Below are 14,792 nucleotides of genomic sequence, written 5' to 3' on the forward strand. Positions count from 1 at the left end.
AGCATTGTGAAAGGAAGCTGCTGCACCGGGCTCAGAGGATTTTGGCTGCGGTGGGAGGAGGAGTAGTACTACGACTATAAATTGTATCACAGCATATCGATTCCATCTTGAGAGTGGGGTTGGGGGGTTATGAAGGGGGGCTTTTATTGTACTTTTATACATTGTCCCCTTGAAAATAATTCAATTTTTAAAAATTAATTAATTTATTTGGGGCTGCATTGGGTCTGTTGCTGCTAGCGGGCGTTCTCTAGTTGCAGTGAGCGGGGGCTCCTCTTGGCTGTGGTGCACGGGCTTCTCATTGCAGTGGCTTCTCTTGTTGCGGAGCACGGGCTGTAGGCACGCAGGCTTCCGTAGTTGTGGCACGTGGGCTCGGTTGATGTGGCACACGGGCTCTAGAGCGCAGGCTCAGTAGTTGTGGCGCGCGGGCTTAGTTACTCCGTGGCACGTGGGATCTTCCCAGACCAGGGCTCGAACCCATGTCCCCTGCATTCGCAGGCATATTCTTAACGACTGCTCCACCAGGGAAGCCCGATAATTCAGTTTTTTATAAAGAGTATATTCCTAATATTAATCCAAAATTTTAAAAATATATAGTTGGATAACACTATGAAAAATTAACTGATACTTTTTTTATTATTTCTCTTTGCTGCCTGGATTTTTTTCCCCCTCCAGTCAGCTAGGCACTCTGAGTTCACTGCATTAGGAAGGTAAAGACTCAGCAGAAATGAGGGAGAAAAAAAGAAAATTCTCAGCTTTGGAATGTTCAAAACAGAGGCCACAGTAGAACAGGTGAGAATTCTGTGCACAAAAAATAAATGTCGTCTCAAATGTAAAAAAGTATTCTTTGCACTGGGAGGCAGGAGAGGGAGGGAGGGAAGGACTGAAGGAGAGAGATCAGTGTGACCAGGGACATGGAGACTGTGCTTGAGGACGGTAGGCCCAGGAAGAGAATCAGAATCTGGAGAAGATTCAGCCTGCCCGCGATCATTGCCTCCAGCCAGCACCCTCATCTCAGACCTTGGGAAATTCAGAGAGAGAGTGGGAGTAAGTCAGGAGGGCCACGCGCATAGTCTGTGTGGCAGGGGTTGTAGCCATTCCCTATTTGTGAGGAGTCCCCAGCAATTTCCAGGCCTCCTTCTGGAAAATGCTGGCGGACGTCTCTAGTGCTTATGTGAAAGCTTGTTCACAAACCTTGAAAGATACAGATGTAGATGACTGAAAGATAGATGCATAGATAGAAAAATGTCATTAACTAAAACATCCAGGAAAGGTTTGGAAAATGCCCTTTATTGCGTAGGACGTTCCTATTGTCATATGATGTTAGACTGAGTGCCGGTCCCTTCATCCTCCTTCAGACCACGGCATTCTGTCTGCTACTCTCCCGAGGGTCCTTTCTTCTCCCTGGAAGGGATAAAACAACTGAGGTAGAACAGGAAGAGAGAAGAAGCACTCCAAGCTCTGCTGGTCAGGGTTACCCTCCAGCATTGCCTGAATGCTCAGAGCCACACACACCACAGTGAGCTTGGCTCCAGATCAACTACCACGCAACGAAGGTTCTGGAACACTTCCATATCTCGGGGAACCTCATTTCCACGTGACTCTCTTTCATATTCCCCTTTGTCACAGAAGGCTAGGTCCAGTGGTCCGGGTGAGATCTCAGCTCAGGCCCAAGGCTCTCAGACCTCAAAGTTCTGGTCCTGCAAGGGCCCCTGTCCTCTCTTCAGACCACTCCTGGCTCTCTCTGCCGAAAAGGAGCTGCTGGTGGTACGTCCTCTAAGAGTTGAGGTCCATCGTGCAGACCCTGAGAAAACTCCTAGGAAAAGGCTCCACATTCTTGTTGAAGCCAACAGAGCTCAATTCCTTTGGAAGTGCTGGGTGTGTCCCAAGTTGATGCAACTGCAGAGCCATTAGGTAAACCAGCACATGTGTGCGGCCCCTTCCCTTAGACTCCTCTGGGCCCTCGTGACATAGGCTCAGAAGAGTGCCAGCCTCAAGCCTTACCTCTTCCAAGGCCACACCGTCTCCAGGATCTTCTGTCCCATGAATCTCAGTTGCTGTGTGGAACTCAAAAGAGAGAAAGGACCCTGCCTGCGGGGTCTCTTCGGGCTGAGGCCTTCTAGCTTCTCTTCCTCGTCCTCCTCGTCCTCCCCATCCTCAGAGGTGGTCTCGGGTTCCACACTGCCCTCCTCCTCAGGGGTGCTCTCGAATTCCACATTGGCCATCCACTGGGCGATGTTGAGATGAAAGACACGGCAGCCGAAGCCCTCCAGGACGCCGCCCTTCACGTGCTGCTGGAGGATCTCCGAGGTGTGGAAGACCCGGCAGCAGGCCATGCACCTGAAGCCGGTCTCCATGGTCACCATCCAGGCCGGTGTCTTGGCCCTGGGTGTCTCCTGGACTGCAGGTGACCCTGATGGGCTGCCTGGCTCTGCCCTTTCCTCATACTCTTTCTCCTCCCCAGTGGGCTCACTGTCAGACAGGAGGCTTTCGGTGAACACATCAGAGGGGCAAGTGCCTACTGTGCACGCATCCTCAGGAAGGGTCACTTCTTCTATCGTCAGCTGCTTTTCAGGCAACTCCAAGGGTTTCTTTGTCTTCCAGGAGACAGCGACACCCTTGTTCACTTGTACCTGCATGTAGTATATTTTCATGCCCCTTTCCTCTTTGTCTGGGTGCAGATAGTGCTTACAGGGTGAAGAGGGTGAGGAGGAGACACAGTGTGATGGGGGAGCAGTCTCCCCTTTTTCCTGAACCTGGGCTAGGGGTGCTTTAGGCTGGGCAGTGTCTCGATGTGATCTCCGGATTCCTGAAAAAGGAAATTAAAACCATAATAACATGCACGGGCCGTGCCGGAAGCTGAGGGAGCAGGTGTGGTAGACGAGAGAGGGACATTTGCATGACGTAGCTATATCGTGAGCTTGGTGTCTGTTGGCCGTAGGACGGAGCGGTGTATCTGGTGTCATCTGTGGGATTTTCATGTGCGTGTGGGGGGATACTGGAGCGGTGTCTGTATACAGGGGTGTGGAGTATGGTGGTGAGGGCTGTGGTATGTGAGCGACGCGGGTGGATGCGTGCACGACAAGGAGTGTGAATTTGGGAATATCGGTGGTGCATTACTTGTGGAATGGGGCTGTGGTGCTTGGGGTTTCTGTGTGCACTGAGAAGGGCTGTGCCTGGAGGGCGGATGTATGTGTGAGTTGTGTGGACCTGAGCTGGATGGTCCTGCTCTCAGGCTGGAGGTGTATGATGCAGAACTCTGTCCTTCTCTGGAAGCAAAGGCAAAGACAAAGCCTACATTTTCCTCTGAAGATGCTTAATCTGGTCCCTCTTCCCTCCACCTCAAGCCCAGACCTTTCCGGCCCCTGCTCCTTGACTTCGCCACCATGGTAGTACCAGGATTCACACACCCCCGCCCCAGACTCAGCTGGGATCCACGCCCTCATAACAGCTCAGCCATCCTGCCCAGGCTCCTCCACAGAGCCCTCATCACCTCTGATGACTCTGGGTTTCCTCTCAGCCTCCCTGGGATCTGTGTGCCTCCTGCCTCACAGCCAAGCACCCCCTCACCTGAGGAGCCCCGCGCCCTTACCAGCGTAGATGAGCTTGCGCGGAGAAGCAGCACAGGAGAAGTATGTAGAGGCAGAGGAGACCTCCCCTGCCCCTGGGCTGCAGCCTTGGGCCACCACAGTGGATCCAAGCTGAGGGGGATCCTCTTGTGACTTCGAGATTCCTGAGGGAGGAATGAAAGGCTCAGGGTGGGTTCATCAGTCCTCTGTCCACAAATACTTCCCGAGTGTCTGGCACATGTCAGATGCAGTGAATACACACAGTTGAGAGTGTGGTTCCCAGTGGATACTCCAGTATTTAATTCAAATCAGTACTTACTCTGTCACTGTCTTGTTGGTAATGTAGGCCTCAGTGGTGACCGTGAGTATGTGGGAAGAGTGAGTGATGTGTATCAGTTAAGTCTGTGGTAAGTGTGGGGTTGGCATGGGGAGCACGGTGGAGATGTGTCTTATCTGTGTCTGTGGCCTTTGTGTGCATGGTTTCTGTTCACAAGTCAGGAATTCTGGGACATGTAACTTTTCCTCATTACATGGTGTGGCTTGTATTTATGGTGCGTGTTCATTCATTCATTCACCAAGATTCAGTAAGTAGCTACTCCTGTGTATCCGGCACTCTTGCATTGTTGTAGTCTCTGGTAACGCTGCACATTGTAGTAGAGGAAGACACACACTAAACAAAAATACAATAAATATATAATACCTGAGCTGGTGGTAAGTATATAAGGGTTGCCAGACTAAGCAAAGAAAAATACAGGGCACCCAGTTAAATTTCAGTTTCAGATAAACCCAGAATAATTTTTTAGTGTAAGTATTCCCATGCAGTATTTGGTCTTACTTAGTTTTAGTGTAAGTATGGCCCATACAATATTTGGGACATACTGATACTGAAAAATTACTTGTTGTTTATCTGGAATTCAAATTGAACTGGATAGCCCATATTTTATCTGGCAACCCTGACATGGGTTAGTGAGACTGTGGTTTACTGTGGTTTGTACAAAGCGGGTCTGGCATTACTCAAGAATGTGTTACAAGTGTGGTGTGTATGACACGTGACTGGTTCTTTTAGAGGTGTTTAGAGATGGCTGAAGTTAGGTGTGTTTGTGCGAGAGTTGAGGAGATATATATATATAGTGTGTGTGTGTGTCCTATATATATAGTGTGTGTGTCTATATACATATCTCATCTCCAGCGTTTGGTGTTGGAGGAGAGGATTGTGATACAGGTGGGTTGTATGAGAATGTAGTACAGGAGGGATGCGTGTATATACCTCCATGTGCTGTGTGTGGTTTAATACGGTAGTTATATGTGGGGTGTATGATATTTTTGCTGTATCAGAGTGTACATGGGTGTATGAGTTACTGTCTCATAAAACACCCGTAACAAGAGTTCTGTATACACTCTTACATACACCGAGTGTCAGCCAGGTCCAGGCAGGGTGACAAGAACTGTACCACGCAGAGTTTATATCTGATAAGGACTCTACCCCCATTCATCCTGCTCTTCTCTGCACTACCCCCTCCGCCCCCCCCCCACACACACACACAGGAACATAGAGAAAAATATTCTGAATGGTCAGGGGCAGTCATTGCCTTCCCCAGCCTGTCCCAGCCACTGCCTGAAAATCTGCCTGCTGTCTAGACCTCCATTCCCAGGGCCCATCCTACAGTCTCCAGGGCCCTGGGCCTGGTAGGAGCTACTGGGCTCTAATCTGGGGCAGAGACCTCTAGCTGGATCTCTGGGGTGACCACCCCCTCCCAGGGCAAGCTACTCGCCTACATTTAATGCACGCAGGCACCACGTGGCCCGTGGCTCTCAGAGCTCCCCGCAGGACCCTGAGGACATTTCTCACCCTTGCCCACGCGGTCTCAGTCTCTGGAAAGCCCTTCCCTTCCCTTGGTCTCCTTTGGGAAATTGTTCCTGTTGAAGGAATAAAACCTCCTTGCTTTCAATATGACACCATCCCTAGGCAAACAATCGTCTTTCGAACTGCATTCCACTTGTCAAGATATTTTTCAACAGGGTCTTCAAGTCATGGGGCTTCTCTTTCCACTTTGGTAAAAGAGGCCAATCAACTCATGGGTCTCTCTCAGCATCCTTGCATCCTTCACATCCCCCACCTCATGACCCCAGCAAAAGATCCAAGAGAATAAGAGAGAAATCGGGGACTGAGAAAAGCTGCACCTCTAGGTCTGTGCAAGCAGGATGCAGCCTGCTGTGAGTCCGACAAAGCTCCAGGCCCGGCAGCCCCAGGAGAGAGTCCTCAGAGCAGCGGAGCTGACCTCCCATCTCCCAGGGGGCATCTGGCCGTTCTGTGCCGTCTCACACCACAGGGACGCTCCGGATGGATACGGCAGCATCAGTGAGACAAGGTCTCTCGCTCCCTGCTTCACAGGTGACACGTTCTCAGTCCCCCTCTTCCTAGAGAAGGTTCAGTTTGGCAGAAACCCATGTGCCCCAGCCAAGTTGCCCCCCACATACCTCCTCCGTTCTCGGCAGTTTCCTGGGACTCTTCATTTTCCAGATGTTTCCTCTTTTGTCGCCGTTTCATCGTACCAACTAGAAGTCTCCCTTAGAAGATGCCTCGAGAGATGTCCAACTCCTCCTCTTCCCTACAGGTTGGCCCTTGTTGGCTCTTGGGCAATCCGTTGAAATGATTCAATACAAATAAAAATAGTCAAGTCGCCTAAATGGCTGAAAAACTGGTACCACTTATTGAACCAGCAGTGCTGCCTAGTGCTCACCAGGGCTGTTAAGTTTCCAAGGTTGCCAGGCGCACAGTGGAATTCTGTGACCTCAGTGATGACATCGGAGCATTCTGTTGACCTAGGTTCAGCACAGTCTCTGCAATAGCACAGGCCCCGTTTTCAAGAACAATTCCTGTTTCCCAGCCGAACCTTTCCCATGAAAGGGAAAGGTTCATACCACATCTATTATAAATTGTATCATACCATATCTATTATAAAATGAACATTTTGATTGGAGATCTTTTAATGTCTTATATAGAGATTTAATATGAATATTTTAAATGGTCTCCAGTTTCCCTGTGGATTATTGACATTTTAAACTCTGCGCTTCAATTTTCCCTCAATACCTGTAATTTTGTCACGGCTATTTCTGTACTTAAAGATGAGTAACTATATAATTGATTTCTTCATTTTTTCCCATCTCTTTCCAAGGTACTGAATTTGACTGTATCTTACGAATTAGTGAAAAATGCTAGTCCTTGAGTCAGGACCTTGGGCCCTTTACCAAGTAACTCAACCTGTCTGGGCTTCAGCTTCTGTCTGTGCGATCGAGAGGCTTGGCCTAGCTGACTTTTCAAATGCTGTGTTTCTTTGATTCACTCTCACTTACTGATCTGCTACTTAAGAAGAGGGCCTGTTCTCATAAAGTAAGAACAGGCGTTTTTTAATCCTTGGGTTGGGCGGAGTTTAAGTGGTCGTACTCAGTTTGTTAGTTATAGTTACTTTTACGTATGCTTAGCTCTAAATAATTTATATGGCTCTTGTGACTCTTTTTAGATCTTCTTTTTTTTCTTATTTTCTTTTAGTTTCTAATTTATTATCGCCAGTGTAGAGGAGCCTGATTGATTTTTTAAATGTATTGATCTTGTATGTGTGTGCCTCGTTGAACCGTCTTATTAGTTCCTGCTAGTTTATCTGTGGGTTCTTTTGGGTTTCCTAGATAAATGAACATATTAAATGTAAATAATGTGTTCTTTGGATAAAGTTTATTTTCTTGCATCTCTATATATAGAAGCAATATGTTGAATTGATTTAAGTATTTAAATACTTACATACCTGTTATCATAATCTAAGATTCTTTATCTTATTTTCGTTCAATCAATATTATCTTTTCAAGATTTATCCACATCAGTCCATATAGATCTAGGTCTTTGATTTTTGACTGTTTGATATTATTTCATCACATGCGTATAGCATCATATATTTTCCATTCAAGCATTATTGGACAATTGGATTGTTTCCCTCCCTTCTCTAGAACAAACAACGTTTCCTAGAATATCCCTGAAGATGTCTGACAGTCGAGAAGGGCCAGGCTGCCCGAAGATTCCTACTTGCTTTTAGCCACCTTCCAACAGGCCATCTCCAGCCAGCAATTTGAAGCACAGATGAAATGAAACCTCCCCCAAGTGTGGAGATCTTAGGAGCTTCCTAGAAGGTGGGAGGTTCATGATAGGCATCCTGCTGGGATCCCAGGGGAGTCTGAGCTGGCCTGAACCTCATCTTCCTCCCCCACCTCTCAAGAGAAATGTGGAGGAAAGAAGACTTCAAAAACTGTGAGTAGGCAGAGGGAGAGAGATTGGGGGCCGAAGCTGCAACTGAGGTCTTGGAGTGGGCTGTGAGGACGCAGAGCCTCTAGAGAGCCAGGCTCTGCCTTCTGAGCACTTCTCCCCTAAGGCTGCTCATCCTTCAGGTGATAGCAGGCATATACAGCCGACTCGGCCCACACTGTCACAGAAAGCCTTATCAGAATCTCTTCGTCTTCATACCCTCTTGTGTCTGTTACTTGGTTATTGCCTTCGGTACTCCACTGATGTGAAGCACAGTCGCTAGGGGATGGAGGACACTAGTGACCCATCTTGCTCTTGTGGCCTTAGTCCACAGCTTGAGGGTAAGGGAAGAGGCCAAATGAAGGTCAAGAAGGAAAGATGGAGTTTGAAGAGAAGACCTGAGTTAAGGGTGTCTTCTCAAGTCTTGATGAATGAAATGTAGCTCCAGTACCTGAAGTCCTGCTTGTTCTCAAGGCTGACCACGGGGCTGGGTGCACTCAGTGAAGGAACCGTATACACTTAGTATTTCCTTGCTTGCTCACACTTGCCCTCCTCTGACACGCACTCTGCAAGACTGATCTTCCCCTGAAACAACTTTCCACCTGCCACTGTCATCTCATGAACATTTGTTTCCCCTTCCTAGTGTCCCCCTAGAATGCCATTGCAGCCAATTCATAATTTGATAATCATGCTTCTTACCATAGTCTCAGCAACTTCTGATAAATTTTATTCACTTTATTCCATAGTCTTCACACATCAATAATCTTCCTTAGCTTCCTAGGTGCAGGTTAACCCATTCGGAATCATTTCTTTTTCTTTCTCTTCTTTGGCAAATCCTTTCCATCTTTTAAGGTCCTTTTCTTTTCTCTCTACCATCCTGCCTTCCTGAACTCTTTTTTTTGTTTTTTCCATTTAAGTAACCTTCCAATCTCCTTCCCCAATTTCCTCATAAACATTGAGAGTTTATTCCTCACAAGTTAGACAGCGGTTTATGAATGACCAGGCATAATGGACTCAGAATGAGTTGGCACCCCCGAGGTACCTGTCTTGCTGGGGAGCCACAGGTGAAGGGCTGGATGCTGGACACATGTTTGCATGGAGTCAGGCTGAGTGGCCTCGGGGTGTTTGCCCTGCACTTGTGTGTGTTTCTCCCTAGTTGGTTTCCTTGTCCAGCCACCTGTGACCTCGCTCCATCCAGCCCAGGGAATCCTTCTCATCACAGGGGTAGGATGTTTGTCTCGTTTTCCATCACATCCTTTCCCCAAAGTTTGGTTGTGAGTTGTTCCCATTCCAAAGACCTTTCCTCTTTGAAGAGAAAAGAGAAAATCTTTTCTCTCCTTTTCTCTCACTTCGCTTCTGCTCTATTATCTCCTCCGTCCAGAATGGCCCACTGACTCAAATGGGTGTAGATCCGAAGATGGCAAGAAATGCCAGCAATTCTGAAATAATAATACGGATGTATCAGGAGAACTTGAAAACCTTTATCCCGCCACGTTAAAAAAAATTGCACTTCCAGTGTATTCAGAGTCTCAGTATAGAAACACAAATGATGTAGAAATTGAATGACACTCAAGTTTTTCTTTCCTCCTTTCCTGATTTATTCTAATCCTCAAAGTTAACATGATGAACTATTCATTATGTAAACTTTCAGACATTTTCTACGCATGCACACTTTTCTTTTTTTCACATAAGAGTGTGAACTAGGTCACTTTCAACATGCTGTGATTCTGTGATTCACTGTCTCCCACCGAGTCATCCACTGATAAAGTCATCTGTTTCATGGAGAAATATTTCCAGTAGCTAATAGCCAATGTCTGTGGCGTGCTTACTCTGTGTCGGTTTCTTCTAACTACTTTACAGATAATTTGTACAACATACCCATGGACTAGGTACAATTATAACTCCCAAGGGACAGAAAAGGGCAGATAAGTACAAATAAATACAGAGGCCAAGTGACTTGCCCAAGACACTGGAGCAAATCAAAATCCATGCCTCTGTAATCATTTTGCTCTATTGCCTCTGTCTGGGAGGCTTGATGATTTGGCAACTAAAACCTTAAATACCATGTTCCATTTTTGTATCTCTGAGAAAAGCGTGGGGCTGTGATACGGCGTAACTAACCTGACTACTTTTGAAAACCCTTATGCACCTGGATGAAAGTAAGCCAGGGACTGTAAGCTATAGATTTAAGATTTCCTACCAACTTTTAAAAATAGCTTCTTGAATGCAATTTATGTAATGTCAAGGCTAGGATGTAGTCCAAATAGTAACAGAAAAATGGAGATATGTAGAAAAATACTTAAAGTTGACAAGTATTGGGAGTGTAGTATTTTTGGGGCCAGCGTGTAGACCACAGGAAAACTTGCTGTTTCCATCCCAAAGGGAAGAGCTCTGTATTGCAACTGCCAAGGTCCCTGGGGCAGCAAGTGTGCTCACTGCTTAGTAAAGAAGCATCCTCAGTTTGATAGAATCATATGGGAGCCTTACATTTGGTTAGCAGGTTCTACCTTCTTGATGTAATAATATTTTCAGGGTGTGGGAGGGTATCAAGCTCTGAAAATACCCTTGGAGAGATTTGCTTATTAAGTTTGGCTTTTTCAATCTCCCTAATACTTCTTTACTAAACACCAGGCAGTTTCCTTCACTTTTCAGAATCATGTTGTTTTTCCCTTGTCGAATGAACTTCCAAATACTTTTGGATGAGCTATTAAGTTTGGAAAAAAATAAACCTCTCTTTAAAATAAGGAAGATGATAACAATGACAAGTACAAAAGGCTCTAAAATGGAGAATATACTCCATTATAGCCAATTAATGTGAGTGGGAAGCTCGTGCTCACTGTCCAGGACATAGAAGTAAAAGCTGAGGATGCTCTGAGGCATCTCTTGGATCTCTATAAGACTCCATCATTTCTGATGAGTAGGGTTGACAGATAAAATATAGGCTGTTCCGTTAAATATGAATGTCAGAAAAACAACGAGTATATTTTGAAGATAAGTATGCCCCAAATAGTACATAGGATCTACTTATACTAAAAGTGATGACTTACTATTCATGTGAAGTTCAAGTTTAACTGGGTATCCTGTATTTTTATTTAGTAAACCTGACAGCCCTACTGATGATCCACAATGGAGGCAGTTGAGGAGCGGTACATGCTGGCTCTCGGACAGTCAGAAATGGCTTCAGCAGATCCAGGTACAGTATGAAATTCTTTCTGGATGTAGCTCAGAAGCCATGGCCAGCCCTTGACTGCAAGTACTGCCTTGGGTTTCCCTGAGGTGGGGTAAACCGTCCTCTTAATGGCCTTTTGGTAAGTCTGGAAGACCATATCCAAGGGGAGCCCCAAAGTCAGTTTCATCCTCACAACCATGTTTCCAATTCCTGGAATTGGCTGCATGTGACTCACAAGAGCTGAGGAGGTTTGTGAAAATTGGGAGTGTCATAGCTTGAACCCTTTGTAGGTAAAGTTTTGGTGTTCTGAGAGTTTTAACAGGAGCAATGTGAAAGTCTCCAGGTCCCCAGGTAGATAGAAATAATCCTGTTCTACTTCTGTGTACGTGACAAGTCTCTAATAGTTCACAGAGCAAATATCTGGTCTTAGAAAGAGTGATCCAAGCTTGGATGTTTCTGGTGACAAGGCAAGGTCGTGAGTTTGAAGTTCACCTTTTATGGTTGAGGAGACAACAAAGTTGTCAGAAGGGCAATCATGGAGAAGACGTTGGCTTCATCCATTGTGCAGGCTTGTATATTTGGTTCTATCTAGATTGTGTTTCAAAGGTGGAGCTTGTTTACAATTACGAACATTCTCCGATGTGCTTTTTGGATCTTCATTCCCAGAGCAAGAGCACTGCCGAGGCCCTAGAAATGCCATGGATATTCTGAGCCGTCAGTGGCATTTCCCCGGTACTGTTCCCTTGGTGCTGCTCCTTGAAATGTCCAAAGGGATTATCATGTGTCTTGTGGCGGGTCCTAGCATTGTGAAAGGAAGCTGCTGCACCGGGCTCAGAGGATTTTGGCTGCGGTGGGAGGAGGAGTAGTACTACGACTATAAATTGTATCACAGCATATCGATTCCATCTTGAGAGTGGGGTTGGGGGGTTATGAAGGGGGGCTTTTATTGTACTTTTATACATTGTCCCCTTGAAAATAATTCAATTTTTAAAAATTAATTAATTTATTTGGGGCTGCATTGGGTCTGTTGCTGCTAGCGGGCGTTCTCTAGTTGCAGTGAGCGGGGGCTCCTCTTGGCTGTGGTGCACGGGCTTCTCATTGCAGTGGCTTCTCTTGTTGCGGAGCACGGGCTGTAGGCACGCAGGCTTCCGTAGTTGTGGCACGTGGGCTCGGTTGATGTGGCACACGGGCTCTAGAGCGCAGGCTCAGTAGTTGTGGCGCGCGGGCTTAGTTACTCCGTGGCACGTGGGATCTTCCCAGACCAGGGCTCGAACCCATGTCCCCTGCATTCGCAGGCATATTCTTAACGACTGCTCCACCAGGGAAGCCCGATAATTCAGTTTTTTATAAAGAGTATATTCCTAATATTAATCCAAAATTTTAAAAATATATAGTTGGATAACACTATGAAAAATTAACTGATACTTTTTTTATTATTTCTCTTTGCTGCCTGGATTTTTTTCCCCCTCCAGTCAGCTAGGCACTCTGAGTTCACTGCATTAGGAAGGTAAAGACTCAGCAGAAATGAGGGAGAAAAAAAGAAAATTCTCAGCTTTGGAATGTTCAAAACAGAGGCCACAGTAGAACAGGTGAGAATTCTGTGCACAAAAAATAAATGTCGTCTCAAATGTAAAAAAGTATTCTTTGCACTGGGAGGCAGGAGAGGGAGGGAGGGAAGGACTGAAGGAGAGAGATCAGTGTGACCAGGGACATGGAGACTGTGCTTGAGGACGATAGGCCCAGGAAGAGAATCAGAATCTGGAGAAGATTCAGCCTGCCCGCGATCATTGCCTCCAGCCAGCACCCTCATCTCAGACCTTAGGAAATTCAGAGAGAGAGTGGGAGTAAGTCAGGAGGGCCACGCGCATAGTCTGTGTGGCAGGGGTTGTAGCCATTCCCTATTTGTGAGGAGTCCCCAGCAATTTCCAGGCCTCCTTCTGGAAAATGCTGGCGGACGTCTCTAGTGCTTATGTGAAAGCTTGTTCACAAACCTTGAAAGATACAGATGTAGATGACTGAAAGATAGATGCATAGATAGAAAAATGTCATTAACTAAAACATCCAGGAAAGGTTTGGAAAATGCCCTTTATTGCATAGGACGTTCCTATTGTCATATGATGTTAGACTGAGTGCCGGTCCCTTCATCCTCCTTCAGACCACGGCATTCTGTCTGCTACTCTCCCGAGGGTCCTTTCTTCTCCCTGGAAGGGATAAAACAACTGAGGTAGAACAGGAAGAGAGAAGAAGCACTCCAAGCTCTGCTGGTCAGGGTTACCCTCCAGCATTGCCTGAATGCTCAGAGCCACACACACCACAGTGAGCTTGGCTCCAGATCAACTACCACGCAACGAAGGTTCTGGAACACTTCCATATCTCGGGGAACCTCATTTCCACGTGACTCTCTTTCATATTCCCCTTTGTCACAGAAGGCTAGGTCCAGTGGTCCGGGTGAGATCTCAGCTCAGGCCCAAGGCTCTCAGACCTCAAAGTTCTGGTCCTGCAAGGACCCCTGTCCTCTCTTCAGACCACTCCTGGCTCTCTCTGCCGAAAAGGAGCTGCTGGTGGTACGTCCTCTAAGAGTTGAGGTCCATCGTGCAGACCCTGAGAAAACTCCTAGGAAAAGGCTCCACATTCTTGTTGAAGCCAACAGAGCTCAATTCCTTTGGAAGTGCTGGGTGTGTCCCAAGTTGATGCAACTGCAGAGCCATTAGGTAAACCAGCACATGTGTGCGGCCCCTTCCCTTAGACTCCTCTGGGCCCTCGTGACATAGGCTCAGAAGAGTGCCAGCCTCAAGCCTTACCTCTTCCAAGGCCACACCGTCTCCAGGATCTTCTGTCCCATGAATCTCAGTTGCTGTGTGGAACTCAAAAGAGAGAAAGGACCCTGCCTGCGGGGTCTCTTCGGGCTGAGGCCTTCTAGCTTCTCTTCCTCGTCCTCCTCGTCCTCCCCATCCTCAGAGGTGGTCTCGGGTTCCACACTGCCCTCCTCCTCAGGGGTGCTCTCGAATTCCACATTGGCCATCCACTGGGCGATGTTGAGATGAAAGACACGGCAGCCGAAGCCCTCCAGGACGCCGCCCTTCACGTGCTGCTGGAGGATCTCTGAGGTGTGGAAGACCCGGCAGCAGGCCATGCACCTGAAGCCGGTCTCCATGGTCACCATCCAGGCCGGTGTCTTGGCCCTGGGTGTCTCCTGGACTGCAGGTGACCCTGATGGGCTGCCTGGCTCTGCCCTTTCCTCATACTCTTTCTCCTCCCCAGTGGACTCACTGTCAGACAGGAGGCTTTCGGTGAACACATCAGAGGGGCAAGTGCCTACTGTGCACGCATCCTCAGGAAGGGTCACTTCTTCTATCGTCAGCTGCTTTTCAGGCAACTCCAAGGGTTTCTTTGTCTTCCAGGAGACAGCGACACCCTTGTTCACTTGTACCTGCATGTAGTATATTTTCATGCCCCTTTCCTCTTTGTCTGGGTGCAGATAGTGCTTACAGGGTGAAGAGGGTGAGGAGGAGACACAGTGTGATGGGGGAGCAGTCTCCCCTTTTTCCTGAACCTGGGCTAGGGGTGCTTTAGGCTGGGCAGTGTCTCGATGTGATCTCCGGATTCCTGAAAAAGGAAATTAAAACCATAATAACATGCACGGGCCGTGCCGGAAGCTGAGGGAGCAGGTGTGGTAGACGAGAGAGGGACATTTGCATGACGTAGCTATATCGTGAGCTTGGTGTCTGTTGGCCGTAGGACGGAGCGGTGTATCTGGTGTCATCTG

At 47.3% G+C, this 14,792-nt stretch overlaps 4 protein-coding genes across 6 annotated transcripts in view; 1 reads left to right on the forward strand and 3 right to left on the reverse strand.

Moving 5' to 3' along the window:
- LOC309815695 (uncharacterized protein) overlaps positions 1 to 14,792 on the forward strand; it is a 274,409-nt gene that overhangs the window by 73,868 nt on the left and 185,749 nt on the right. The gene's annotated exons all lie outside the window — the stretch shown is intronic.
- LOC309815913 (protein FAM170A-like) lies at positions 1,302 to 6,163 on the reverse strand. The gene is made up of 5 exons (XM_082642995.1): positions 6,045 to 6,163; positions 3,590 to 3,730; positions 2,631 to 2,806; positions 2,002 to 2,594; positions 1,302 to 1,401 (listed from the first exon to the last, which is right to left on the reverse strand). Exons 1-5 carry the CDS (start codon positions 6,112 to 6,114, stop codon positions 1,374 to 1,376), a joined length of 1,008 nt encoding a protein of 335 aa, XP_082499121.1. The 5' UTR covers positions 6,115 to 6,163; the 3' UTR covers positions 1,302 to 1,373.
- On the reverse strand, positions 13,128 to 14,462 carry LOC309815914 (protein FAM170A-like; the record flags this gene model as incomplete). Its single annotated transcript, XM_082642996.1, has 2 exons — positions 13,128 to 13,227; positions 13,828 to 14,462. The coding sequence occupies 2 exons, from the start codon at positions 14,460 to 14,462 to the stop codon at positions 13,200 to 13,202; spliced, it is 663 nt and encodes a 220-aa protein (XP_082499122.1). The 3' UTR covers positions 13,128 to 13,199.
- LOC309815746 (dmX-like protein 1) overlaps positions 14,517 to 14,792 on the reverse strand; it is a 60,897-nt gene continuing 60,621 nt past the window's right edge. For both annotated transcript variants that reach the window (XM_082642748.1, XM_082642745.1), the window contains exon 15: positions 14,517 to 14,632. The gene's annotated coding sequence lies outside the window, so the exon portion shown is untranslated. The remainder of the gene's footprint in view (positions 14,633 to 14,792) is intronic.

The sequence above is a fragment of the Mesoplodon mirus genome, assembly GCF_964341445.2.
Source record: "Mesoplodon mirus genome assembly, chromosome: 14".
NCBI classification, from domain to species: domain Eukaryota; kingdom Metazoa; phylum Chordata; class Mammalia; order Artiodactyla; family Ziphiidae; genus Mesoplodon; species Mesoplodon mirus.